Consider the following 14536-nt stretch of genomic DNA (forward strand, 5'->3'; position numbering starts at 1 on the left):
TGGTCAGTGAGCTGAAAGTCCAGAGACAGCATTAAGAACAGTATGGTCTGGATCAGTGTGGACTATTTTCTTCTCTCTGGAGATTTATTTTCATCTAAAATAAACTCTCAAAGATGAAGTAGGATTGGGATATGGTGCCTGAACTGAGCTTTTAAGGAAGCCAGGGCTTCTTCTGAGAGGCAGAGATAAGGAGGGCATGCTCCAAGAGAAGTACTAGCAAGGAAACTAAAGATATGGGGATTGGAGGACAGAATGGGCAGGCTGTGTTACCAAAGGTCTTTGAATCCTTGGCATTTAACATAGTACTTTGAACATGGTAAAATGCTTAATAATAATTGTTGAATTGGACTTAACATTCTACCTTTTACTATAGTAATTTGAATAGCTATTTCTTGCTGCTGGGTGGCTCAGCAGCTAGAACATTGGGCTTAGAATCATCTTCATGAGTTTAAATCTGGTCTCAGACATGTATAAGCTGTGTGACCCTGGGCAAGTCACTTAACCTTGTTTGTCTCAGTTTCCTCATCTGTAAAAATGACCTGGAAAAGGAAATGGTAAAGCACTCCAATATCTTGCCAAAAACAATTGCCAAAGGGGTCATGAAGAATCAAACATAACTGAAATGAAACAACGGTAATTTATTCCTTACCTACTAGATTTTGAGTTACTTAAAGGTCTAGATGATTATACTCATCAAAGTATCCTCTCTATAGAACCAGGCATGATGTTTTGTGCATAGTAAGAAAAATGTTTAAGAAATGCTTGTTCAACTCAATTCATGTGTGACACACTACAAATCAATTTTGCATGGAAGTAAATGTGATCAAAAGGTGATCTGTCACAGAATTCCTGCCTCAGTCTGTTTTCTGCTTATGAACTCTGGAAAGTTATAACTCATTTATAGGCTCTTCCCATAATTAGGTATAGGTTAAAATTCAGTTAAAATTCAACTCTTCAACAGTGTAAGTCTCTCTTTACCTAGAAAGGCATTCAAAATCTCTGAACTAATTACCTGCAATAAAAACAGCACATGGCAGCTGAGAATATTACTAATAATTTGAATAGGAATTCTGACATCTTTGCTGATTAAAAAAAAACTGGATTGTACAATCTGTCAAAGACATCATGATGAAAGGCAAATATATGTATATAACATATAAAGATTTTTCTTCAAGCTCAATTATTACATCAAAGCATCAGAGCTAGAAGAATCTGGACTTTTAAATTCTTAATTTTTTTTGTAGGAAAATTCAGCAGTACAACAAAATAGATGGAAGACTGGATTTGGACACAGCTAAGATCCCGCCTCTGACATTTAACCTTTCTGAGCTTCAATTTCCTCATCTATAAAAATAGGGATATTATGTACCTATAAAATAGGTACCTACCTACCTACCTCACAAAGTTCTTATGAGGTTAAGATGAGATAATTTATGGAAAGCGATTTGCAAACTTGAAAGTACATATAAATATCAGTGATTATCATAACTTAACTTTATAGAGTATGCTTTTCTATTAAAACTTTCCTATTTTAAATAGGGCATTGTTTTTTTTTTTTTTAAATAAACCAGCCAAGGATATTAAGCTTTGAGGTCCATAATTAGAGTGTACTGCTGAAAAAAAAATTCCAGTCTACAAAAGGCCCTTAATTTTCAAAGGATGACTGCAAAAGCTTTGATTTTTAGAAAAGATGATTCACCGAACTAATCTAGGACTCCAAGGATTAGTTCTTTATTAGTATGCTTTAAATAATTCTCCCTCATAAAAAGAAATGGTATAAAGCCTCTTTTTCTTAGAAGTATGTCAGGAGTAGGTAAGAAGAAGTGATTATAAAGTAGAGAAACTGATTCCTCCCAAATACATTTGGTTTGAATATGAAATAGGATGCACCTGCATATGTATACACACATATCCGAACACACACAAACACTCATCTATGAAGTATTTAAACTTTACAAGGACAAATAAATGATGACTAGTCAGAGGTCTGGAGCATTAAAGTAATTGCAGATTACATTTCTAGACTTTTCGGTTTTCAGAAAGCATTAGTTTCTCAAAGCTGAGCAGGCACATGATTGTCCCAAGAGGAGAGAGGCAGGAAACACTGAGACAATATGAACAAATGTCACCATAAAATAACTTTTGCCACAAATAGGACATGTGCAGTTTGCTTTAAAGGTAGTATTAAATAACAGGCCAACAAATGTTCCTCTTGGCATTCAGATGTCTTTCTTCTCTCTGCCTGAGCTCTTCGTGGAGTTGCTTTCATCAGGCAAAGTTCCATAGGTTTGGCCATTGGCCTCTGGCTGGATTTTGTCCAACATTTGTTTCCCTGTGGGGATAAGAAGAATTTTGTAAAAATCCTTCAAGTTTTTTTCTTCTAATTCCCCCTTTTGGTCCAGAGCAGTGATTTCATCAGTGGAAGGAGCTTGTGTTTCTTGGAGTTTGAAATCTTCCCTCTACTAGAGCTCATCAGAAACTGTTAATGGTTTATAGTCTTAGACAGTTGCCTGGGAAAATTAGAACTTTAACTTCCTCAGGATCATAAAGTCAGTATTTGTAAAAAGTGGGTCTTGAATCCAGGCTTTCTTGATTAAATTCAACTCTCTAATCTACCATAAGACACTGTTTGCAAATACCCATATTAAGTAAATTCACATAGCATTTTAATGGTTTAAAAAGTGTTTCCATCACAATAATCCTATAATGTAGCTAATAGAAATATCCCTATTTAACTGGGCAAGGTAACTGAAGCTCAAAAACACTAGAGGAAGCAGTGTGGTACAATGGAAACAATATTGTCTCTGTACTTAGACTCACGAACTAGATTCAGATCCTACTTTTGATAAAACCTATATGATCTTGAGTACTCAGTTTCCTCATCTATTAAATGGGAAATTTGGACTAGATGGCTTTTGAGGTTCTTTATAATTCTAGAGCAATGTTCCTTTGACTTATTCAAAGTCATATAAATACTTAAGTCAACAAGCATTTATTAAACATTTACAATGAATCAGGCATTGTGCAACATATTGAAGATACAATGAAAAACAAAGAGTTACAAAAAAACCCAGCTCTTTTCTCTCAAGGAGCTCACCTTCCAGTGGGGAAGATAACATGTGAATAACTACTTATATACAAGATTGGAGGCAGTGAATAGAGTGCTGGGCTTGGAGTAAGGAAGACCTGAGTTCAAATGTGCCCACATACAGTTACTACTGTGCAAACTGGGCAAATCACTTAATCTCTGCCTTAATTCTTTTAAGCTAATCCAATTCTGCTTTGCTTATAGACACAGGCCTTCTCTCCTTATATACACAACACATTCTCTGATGAAGATAAGCCATGCTGGGTGTTCCTGTCCCAGTGTCTTCTATGTCATATGATCAATTAAGAAGAAATCCAAGATATACAAAGTTAAAGAAGTCACCTCAAATGTTCACAGGGACTATTTGGGTCTGACCTGTGGCAGAGCATTCTGAGCTTGGTCTGATCAGCCACAGTCAGACCCACTAACTTGATTCTAACATAGCAATGTCATTTTGTCCTTTGAGAATGAAGGACACCATCCAATCAATCAACCAACCAGCTAATTTGCCTTAATCCACTGGAGAAGGAAATAGTGAACTGTTTCAGTATCTTTGTCAAGGAAACTTCATGGATAGCACTGAGATGCTATGGTCCACAGACTCATGAAGAGTAGGGCAGGAATGAATGAATGGATGCTGTGCCTACAAGATATATTTAGGGAAGAAGGCAGGTAATCTTGAAGGGGAAGGCATTAGTAGTGAGATCTGAGCAGCAACTTGAAAAAAGCCAGGAAGTCCAGAAGCAGAGGTGAAGAGGGAGTATTCCTGGCAAGGGGGATAGCCAGGGAATCTGGAGATGGGTGACTTGTTTGAGGAACAACCAGGAAATCTATGTCACTGAATCACAGAGCACACAGAGGGAGTAAAGAAATAAGCATACTGGAAAAGCAGGAAGGGAAGAGATTATGTAGGAAATGAAATGCCAGACAGAACTGTATCAAAAAATGTGGCACAATGGGATAAATCTCTGATCTCGGAGTTAGGAAGACAAGTTCATTTGGCTTCAGACATGTAATAGCCATATGACCCTGGGCAATTCATTTAAACTCAGCTTCAGTTTTCTCATCTATAAATGGAGATAATAATAGCACCTACCTCCTAGGGTTGTTATGAAGATCAAATATGATCATATTTGTAAACCATTTAACATAGTCCTTGGCAAGTAATAGGTACTTAATAAATGCTAGTTTAAAAAAATTTCATATTCAGTATAAAGGACTCATAGTTCTTTTTCTTTTCCTTAACTACAGTTTTTCCAGTGCTCCACATGTTGGTAAAGCATTTACTAGTCCATATAAACTTCTTCTAACTTGCTATTTCTTCTTTTTTCTATTCAGATCACATAGCCCCCATTACACATGTAATAAAATAAAGCATTTTTTTGTTATTGGCCTACAAAATTTATTACTTTCCCCCAGGCTTGTGGTTATGTCACAAAAGTATTTATTATAAGTTAATAGTTAATGAGATCTTGTCATGGAGGCCATTATTTGCTATGGACACTCTGCCTTTATATAGTTCATGTCTTTGTCCAGTGGTACACTATTTAAAAAATTTCAGCCAAATTTTCAATGTGTAAGTCTATGAGAATCTTTTGGATGGTCTTCTTTTTCTCCTGGAGATCAAAGCCTTAAGGGAGCAGTGAGAAGGATATTGGCTAGACACAGATAGCGTATGGTATTTCTTTCCTCAGAGCACACTTTAAGGAAGGTGGTGATGTGCTGACAGAGGCAGGGATCAGGAGAAAGAACGGGATGTATCTTTAGATAGCTATCTGAATTAAATTTGTTCTACTTGGCCTCAGAGGGCAGAACTAGGCCTAGTAGTGCAGAAATTCCAGGAAAGTCACACATGGTGTCACACGGACAGGGATATACTACTGGTAAATGTCTAACAATTGACTCTTCAAGAAAAATTTATTCATAACACAATTTAATTTACATGATTAATATTTCATTATTACTTTATTAAGTCTAAAGTAATAATGAAATATTAATCATATAAATTAAATTAAGTCTATTAAGTCTAGATAATCAATGAAGCAATAATCTAAGTTTTAATTTAGAGTGTTTGCCAATTTTCTGGGTATTAATGCTCATACTAAAAATTTAATCGGCTGCTCGAGACAGTATAGTTGGTTACAGTGCACCTGTCATTCAGAAATAGCAATGTCTCCCTCTTTTTCTGCATTTCTTTCTATTATTGTATCCTATATATATGTGTGTATGTGTATGTATACATATATCTGTGTGTATATATATATATATATATATACATATGTATAACACACATGCCTATATTTACTTATCTGTGAAAACACTGTTTTCTCCAGTAGAATTTAAGCTCTCTGAGGACAGAGACTGTTTCATTTTTATATCCCCAAAGCCTGGCCCATTAAAAAATGCCTGTGGGTGAATTGATTGATTAGTGATGATAGGAATTTCTGTGAATAAGTTAAAGAGTTTGAAATCTTACCAGGAATTTGTCCAAAATCAATATATGATTGTTGTAAATGTTCCTTGTCTCGATTTCTTGTGACCAAAACCACTCCAAAAAAGGACAGAAAACACCTGCAACAATAGTGACTGTCAAGAAAAGTGAAACTATCCATTATTTAAAGAAACAAGTAGCTGGGACCTCATGCTCCCAGTAGCAACACAAATTCCAATGGTTTCGTTCATTCTGTTTCTCATTCGTAGTGAGCTGACCGCCACTCGTCCTTGTTGTGGCTGAGGATGCTTGTACCCAAAGTTGAGGTTTGGGTGGCTTCTCATAAATTCTCACTCCATATTTTCACCATCTGGTTGGCTAAATCAAGCTCTAGTCTCTTTGGGTAGAGATGAGGTATTATCTGTTGCTCTGCATGCCCTTCCCTATTACTGTTACTCAACATATGTTTTTTTTAAAAAAGGATTCTTTAATTTTCTAGGACATTTCATTGTCCTTGGCCTTAAGATCAATTACAGGGTTCAGATCCAGAAGTTTTGTAAAATTACATTTTCAAGTAGACATTTTTCTTGTTTAAAGTTAAAAAAAAAACAGAACTAGAGTTGGAATTTTATGGCGTAATTAAGATTGAGTGAGTACATGGTCAGAAAGCTGTCATTGCATGTACAAAGGAACAAGTCTTATACACCCACTACTTTGATTTATGCCTATATCCTCAGTGCCTGGCGTGTGTCTAGCATAGCATAAGTGCCTAATAAATGCTAGTTAGCTGATTATTTCCAAGAGCTCAGTGACAACATAGGGACTTTTTAGGGCTTCCAGTCTTCTTAGGATGAATGTCAGGGATTATAATCACTAAATCCCCACACTAGGGACCCACATCAAAGGACTTTGAAAACTGCAGAACTATACCATCACAGAATATTTTTAAGCCCCAACTCTGAGACTGTTCTAATAAAATTTCCTTTCTATCTGGTGGTTCCAAGGGCATGAGTGGTCTTATAAAACTCCTATAGTTTTTGCTAGAGAGCATCTTGTGGATTTTTGTGGGTCTGTTTCAGGCTGTGATGATGGTTCCATGGACTGGGCCAAAAAATGATTTTCTAGTTCAAAGTTTCTTAAAATGTTTTTGTGACCCCATATAGGGTCTCATAACTACATGTGGGGGTTGCAAAATTGTGATGTATTATCAGTAAATGTTTGATTTGTATATATACATGTTACCAAAGAATATGATTCCACATTCAGGTATTTCAAAAAGGAATTTTTCTTTTCAGTTTGTTAGTTTTCTAGCAAGTTTTTAGAATACTCACCCAAAAAGGTACATAAATGCACTAAGCAAAGCTGCCCCTAGGAATTCTTGATAAAATATAATTCCTAGAATGGGATCAAAGATAAAAATGAATTACATATTTGTCATGCCTTTACCCACATAAGATTCATTTCTAACAACAATATTGTGACATTTTTGGTTTTAAGTAAATGTTGTTCAGTCATATCTGACTTTTCATGATCTCATTTGGAGTTTTCTTGGCAGGAATATTGGAGGAGTTTGCTATTTCCTTCTCCAGCTCATTTGACAGATAAGGGAATGGAGGCAAACAGTATAAAGTGACTTGTCCAGCTTCACACAGGTAGAAAACATTAAGCTACGTTTGAATTTCAAATCATCCTGACTCTAGGCCTCGTGCTCTATGCACTGTGCAACTTAGCTGCACTGCTGATCACTGAATATGCAATTTTAGTCCTTTATTGTCCTATATATTTTAGTATTGTGACTATAATAATAATGATAGCTAGCATTTATAGAGCACTTTAAAGTTTACAAAAGTGCTTTATAAATTTTATCTCATTTTATTTTCACAAAAACCTTGAGAGGTAAGTGCTCTTATTAATCTTCATTTTTCAGGCTGGGATAAGAAAGTTCAGGGTCATCCAGCTAAGATCTGAGGTCAGCTCTGAACTTCAAGTCTAACATTTCTATCAACTGCATTCACAGCTATGTTCATCAAAGTCATGGATGTTCTGAATCTCTGCACAACTGAGTCATTCTTCTCTTCTGCCCTGTAACTATTCTAAAACTGGAAAAGAAAATCTCACTATATATATTTATATGTACACATATGAATGAAGGAAAAAGAATTTATTAGGTGCGTGCCATATGCCAAGCACTTGCTAAGCCACTTGGATTCAAAATGAAAAGTAAGATGTTCCAGTTTCCAAAGGAGCTCACTTTTGAATTGGGGAGACAACACATAGAAAAGTTTTCAGCTGCACATACACATCATATCACATTACAATTGTTATTCATTATGCATAACTCATGTGAATGCATACAAATAGGAATGTTTTGATCTGGCTGAAGGTTTTTGTCTTCAAATATTTCAGAATCTCTCTCTAGTTTACACTTCTCTTTCAATTAGTCATCAAAATCTGCTTATTGTTCCTTTTAAAAACCATCCCTTTCTCTCCATTCTCACTGTCCAAACTCTACACCAAGCCTACTTTATGCCTGAAATACTTAATAATCTCTATTTAAGCTTCTACTCCCAAAGATCCACCTTGAATATTGCTATCAGACTAATCATCCTTAAGTGTTAACTTTCATCAATTGCCATTGCTGTTCAAAAACTTTCAATGTATATGCCTCTGAATCTCATTATATTTATGACTAAAATTCTGCTGCATGGTTTTCAATTGAATATAAGCTCTTTGAGGATAGGGAATTTGGGTTTTTTTCCTATGTATTCCCTAGAGAGCAAAGTGTACAAAGCAGTTATTTAATGCTTTCAATTGAACTGAATTAAATTGAATTGTATTTTAATAGAATCTGGTCCCTATTTGATATTATTTTCTAGTAATCTTTAATATGCACTCTTTGATGTAATCAAGCCTCTCTCCTCATTGCTCATGATCATTTCTTCCCATATGTTGCTCCCCTGAACCTGGAATATCCCCCTTTCTTTCTTCGTATTAAAAAACTATGGATTCTTCAAGGACCCACTAAGAACTGCCTCCATGATGAATCCTCTGACTTGTCTAGTCCTTAATCATCACTGGCTTCCTTTAAGTCCTAATTAAAATCATATCTCTTATAGGAAGCCTCTTCCAACCCCTTTAAACTCTCTTTTAATTACTTCCTATTTGCCCTGTCTAACTTGTTTGTAGATATCTAATGGTTCCTTAACAAGTCACTTAACTCTGTTTGCTTTGGTTTTCTCACCTTTAAATTAAGTTGGAGGGGCAGCTAGTTGGCGTAGTGGATAGAGCACCAGCCCTGAAGTCAGGAAGACCTGAGTTCAAATTTGGCCTCAGACACTTCCTAGCTGTGTGATCCTGGGCAAGTCACTTAACCCCAATTGCCTCAGCAAAAAAAAAATTAATAATAATAAAAATAAATAAAATAAGTTGGAGATGGAAATGGCCAAATCACTGTAATATCTTTGCCAAAAAAAGCCCAAATGGGATCATGAAAAATTAGGAACATACAACAATGACCAAAAAACAATAGCAAAATGTTTCTCCTGCTAGATTTAAAATTTCTTTGGGGCAGGGAATGATTGGCTTTTGACTCTTTTAGAAGATAATAATTTTTTATTACCTTACTATTTTTTGATGTCTACCAAACTATTCAGTTATAGCATACAACCTAACATTATATGACGACATTTTTGGTATTGTTTGTTAATTGTATGTTATACTGTTTGTTAATTTCATGTGTGTCAGTCATTGCTTAAATTAGATGGTAAACCTTTTTTTGTAGACAGGTACCATGTCCAATATTACTTTTGCATTCCTCAAAGTACCTAATTTAGTGTTAAAAATAAATAGAAATAAGATAAAATAGAGCAGAGGGCTGATATACTTCAGAGGACCTGTGATTTGAAGCTTTTGGTGAAATTGATACTTTTGGGATGAGAAGCTGGCCAACAGTTTATCCTATATTCTATGTTAGGGAAATCATACTAGTTGTCACTAATCCTAATCCTAGAAATTTCTAGCTATTAATGATAGTTAGATTAATAAGTAATTCTTAATTAACATATTAATTATAATTAATCATAATTGGCATAAGGAAGCTTCAATTGATTGGTATCATAAAAGCTGTCCAAGTGATTTTCCTACAGTGTGGGATGTCATCCCATGTCATCCCTTTCCTCAATAAATTCCAGTAAACTCCCATTGCTTCCAGGATCAAACTTAAAGGCCTCTGTTTGGCATTTGAAGTCCTTTATAACTTGGCCCCTTGCTACATTTTCAGTCTTAGAAACTTTGCTCCTTTCCATGTACTCTATGATTCAACAATATTGACTCTTTTTTTTTCACTGGCCATTCCCCAGACCTGCAGTGCTTTCTCTCCTAAACTCTGTCCCCTAACTTCCTAGGCTTCTTTTAAGAAGCAGTTAAAATCAAATCTACTGTGGGGTTTTTGTCAGCATTTCCTGCCTTTCTCTTCTTAACATTACTAGTGCCTTCCCTTTGAGATGGCCTTTCACCTAATCTGCTTCTATTTTATACTTTTAGAGGTGTTTGAATAATTTCCTCTATTAGAATAAGAGCTCCTTAAAGATGTCCTTTTGCTCCCCCCCCTCCCAGAATTACCACAGTGCCCAGCACATAGTAAGCATGTAATGAATGCTTATTGACTGACTGACTGATTTGTTGAGCAGAGATGGTCCAGTTCTGACACAAACATAGAGAAGGTCTATGTTTCCCATTAACATAAACTAAGCTTTCAATTTGTATTTAATCTCCTTTGTAAAATTCCAATTTTTTTATAATATAAAAAAATAATTTTTAAAATAACATGTTAAATTTTATAACATACATGTGAACAGCAATTTACTTATACCATTCTCTTAGAGTAGGAAGAGAACTTAGAGGATTATATAATACGTATGTTTATATATATATACATACATACATAGATATATGTGCATATATATGTATGTATGTGTATATATGTATATGTGTGTGTATATATATATATATATGTATATGGAGAGAAAGACAGAGAGAAAAAGACAGAAACAAGGAGATGGAGACAAAGAGGGAGAGACAGAGAAAAAGACAGAGATGGAGACACACACACACATACACACACACACACACACACAGAGAAAGAGAGAGAGAGAGAGAGAGAGAGAGAGAGAGAGAGAGAGAGAGATTTGTTATATTCTTTGAATTTTAAATTCTCAATAAGAACAAATGTTAGTGGAGAGGAAGGACTGGACTTGTGATTTCATTGGCACAAGAAAGTGCCAGATGAGGAAACCCTCTACCAATGTAGGTCAATACCTTTTCAGCAATTTAGAGGGTTGCCCAGAGAACCAAGGATTTAAATGACTTTCCCAGCTCCCACCGTCAGTATCCCCACAGAGGTGAGACTTCAACTCAGATCTACCTCAGTGTAAGGCCAGCACATTAGCCACTATGTCATGCTAAAGTTAGAAGCATCATAAACCTTTATTATAATTTCCTTCATTTAGTATACAGATTATTCACAAAAATTCTAGCATCATGCTGTTGTGAAAATGGCTTTGTGTTCTTGAATGCTAGGCTCTGGGCAAACCTTACCAAACTGGAATGGTTTTGAGCATGGGTTTAGTTGAAAGACAATATGAATTCTATTGGTTGAAGACTAGCCTTGATAAATTTGGAGAGGTTATCACCTGATTGGCCTTAAGGGGATTAATGTTCTGGCCATAGCAATTCTTAAAGACCATTCATTAAGTTACAGAGGGATTGTGATCAGCACCAGTGCAGAGAAGACCCAAACTAATCCCAGATGCCTGAAGTATTGTAATTAAAGTGCAAAGTTCAACTCTCTGAAGCAGACTATTAATTAATTATTCCTGTGCATAGTTTTTTGGCAAGCCATTCTGGTCTGGTCTGAAGAAATGATTATACCTATTAAAAATGGAGAAATCAGAATGCACAAAAAAGGGCACAAACTTTGCATTGGGAGATGAATCCCTCTGAAACACAGATGTGGCAGGTACATCACTGGCAAAAAAAAAAAAAAAAAAAGGACAAGCCACTATTGTCAAATAGTGTCAAACTACCGCTGAATAAATACATGGTATTTTGGTTTGGACCAAGTTTCTTAACTTTATATGATTTTTCTCATATTATTATTTTAGTCATGAAAAACAAATATCCAATACTTTTTAGTCAAGAGCAAAAGAAACTTGTGCTTGGAGAAATCATTTAATCATATTTAATCAAAATCCTCAGGCTGGCATTAAAAGCCCTCACAATCTGGTTTCCACCTACCTTTCCAAGCTTATTTGATGTTATTCCCTTTCATGTACTTTCTCTTCTAGTCAAAGTGGCCTGTTAGCTGTTAGTGACATTCCATCTCTTACCTCGGTGCCTTTTCTTAGATCATAGCCCATGCTGGAAGGTGTTCCTCCTCCCTTCTGCCTCAAAGAATTCTTAGATTCTTGAAGACCATCCATTAAGGTATGGGGGAATTGTGATCAGCAACAATATAGAGAAGACCCAAACTGATCACAGACCTTGAAGCTTCAGAATCTAAATGCAGACTTCAACACAGACTATTAATTATCCTAACTCAGGGTCCCCTCTTCTCCCATCTCAGTGGTTATGATTTTCTATATACTTCATAGTGACTTTTCTTTGAATATGGTATATGACATCTCAAAGAAAATAAATTCTCTGAGGGTAGAGGCTCTTCCTCTTCAGTCATTGTATCCTTACTGCCTAGCACAGTGTTTAGTGAAACTGAATGAATAAAATAATTGCTCATTTTTATATCCATTGTCCATAACCTAGTCCTACCTGCAATAATGGCACTTGTAGTGAAGAACATGTAATTCAATGGTATAACTGTTGTTGTTTTGTAGAGCTTCATCACTTGGTTCAGAAACCTAGAACAAAAGACAGTTACTGACTCTGTGAGAAGATTCATTTGGTATTAGCAAGAACTTTAAGGAGTCCATGGAGTTCAGCCATAACTACAAAGAGAAATACAGCAACAGAGCATTCCAAACCAGCGGTCACAGCCTATATGCATTTGATGTATGAGATCAGATGTCAGTTTTTATGGTCTGTTTAAACCAACAACAGTAATAATGAAAAGTAATTAATCATGTTCAGAGGCCACAAGAAGTTTCAGTTGGAAGTATTTCAAGCTAGTATCACATCAGGATAGGCACTGGGATCTGTTAGACATCAGATTCTGGGAATAGCCAAACTGCCCATTGACATGCCTCATGCCAAGAGGAAGATGGAGAAGTCAAAGATTTGTCTACAGTTTCAAAAACAATGATCGGTGCTCCAGCTGTAGAGCATATGTGAATAGCTCAGCCTCCCACTGGCTTCAGCCAGTAACAGTTTCAGTCTTTGCTTGGTTTCTGTGGCACTCTGGGAATGGAGATGTCTTCCTGTAAGGTTTCTAAAACAGCAAAATTGGGTACCGAGGGCATAGGACTGGCACTAGAGGGAACAGCTTTCTACCCAAAACACCAGTTTGTTTATTTCAGGGCACAGAACTGATTTTCTAAGAAGAAAAGTTGAATAAAACAGAGAAAAGCAAAATACAAGGATAGGCTTTCTAGATATCGGTGCTTCTTAGAAACTTCATGCACAGTTTAAAAGCTGCCTTTCCTCCCTTTTTGGTAATGAAATTAAAAGCAAATCAACAGTGACAAAAGGTTGGGTTTTTCCACATTCCTCCTACAGATGCTCAATAGTCATTTTAGAAGAATATCCCGGGTTTAAAGGGACATTTACTGAATGAGCATCTGGGCTAGCATACAGAGTGGAGTAAGCAATATCTTTCTCTCTCTCTCTCTCTCTTTCTCTCTCTCTCTCTCTCTCTCTCTCTCTCTCTCTCTCTCTCTCTCTCTCTCTCTCTCTCTCTCTCTCTCTCTCTCTCTTATTCTCTTTCATTCTCTCTCTCATATTCTTTCTCATTCTCTCTCTCTCTCTCATTCTCTCTCATTCTCTCTCTCTCTCTCTCTCTCTCTCTCTCTCTCTCTCTCTCTGTCTGTCTGTCTCTCAACATGGCCTGATATTCCCCAGCTGGCATAGGAATTTGCTGATGCTAGACCACTGAGAAGTTATTTTTGTGTGACATTTTTTGGGGGAACATAAAACTTCTTTTAAAGACCATATGGCTGATTCAAGGGAGCGTAGCAGGCAGAGGAGTAATCATGCTTTGAAAGAGTTGGGGGTGGGGAATGGATCAAAGCAATTGAAGGAAGAGAAAGAAAAGGGGAGGAAGATACAAAGGAGAGACAGAGAGAGAAGAAATTTTAAGTGTATAATACTATCCCTACTAGACACTATGCAATAATCACTTAGTGACTGACAAGCACAAAGTTAGTTCCAGTAAAAGACAAAAGTTCTTAGGAAAGGATTTCCCTCTCAGCCAAATGTCTGGTTTCTTCCATCTCTGGGCAATTAATGAACATGAGCTAAGAGACTAGGTGAAAGGTTCATGGATTTCCTATATTTAGAATGAAATCCCTGAATGTAGACTTACCCCTGTGATTTATTGCTAATGACAATATATGTAACATGGATATTAATTACAAGCAAGAGAGCATCAGGAAAGCATCAAAGTGCACTTAACTGGATTATGTAGCACTTTAAAAATCACAAGACATTAAGGTTATGTTTAGAAAAAGAGAGAAAAGTCCCTTATGACTAGATGAGAATGACAAAGCAAGACAGAATAGAAAGTTTGACAAACATGGAAAGAGACTGGCTATACCTCACTTTTAATTATCATGTGTAGTCAATACACATAAGTATACACAGCAACAGAGAGGAATTCTGAAAGATTAGTAAGGATATAGGAGATGACTTACTTGACCTGAAAAATACAGGATGCCATCATGATGATGAACATGATATAAAAGATAGGGTAGGTTAGTTGCATTTTCCCTTTTACAGAGAGAATGATCATGCTTGAGACTGCCTTCACTGAAATAACAGTCATAGAGGCTAAAAAAAAAGAAGAAAAAAGA

The 14536-nt window shown here is 36.1% G+C and overlaps 1 protein-coding gene across 1 annotated transcript in view; it reads right to left on the reverse strand.

The window, feature by feature from the left end:
- Positions 1-618: 618 nt before the first annotated feature.
- The window catches only part of NIPAL2 (NIPA like domain containing 2), a 130399-nt gene continuing 116481 nt past the window's right edge, over positions 619-14536 (reverse strand). The window contains exons 7-11 of the mRNA XM_003760280.3: positions 14378-14513; positions 12342-12430; positions 6851-6914; positions 5565-5659; positions 619-2332 (exon numbers count right to left, since the gene is read on the reverse strand). Of these exons, the coding sequence (XP_003760328.2) occupies positions 2220-2332; positions 5565-5659; positions 6851-6914; positions 12342-12430; positions 14378-14513 (497 nt within the window). The 3' untranslated portion in view covers positions 619-2219. The remainder of the gene's footprint in view (positions 2333-5564; positions 5660-6850; positions 6915-12341; positions 12431-14377; positions 14514-14536) is intronic.

The sequence above is a fragment of the Sarcophilus harrisii genome, chromosome 1 (assembly GCF_902635505.1).
Source record: "Sarcophilus harrisii chromosome 1, mSarHar1.11, whole genome shotgun sequence".
NCBI lineage: Eukaryota > Metazoa > Chordata > Mammalia > Dasyuromorphia > Dasyuridae > Sarcophilus > Sarcophilus harrisii.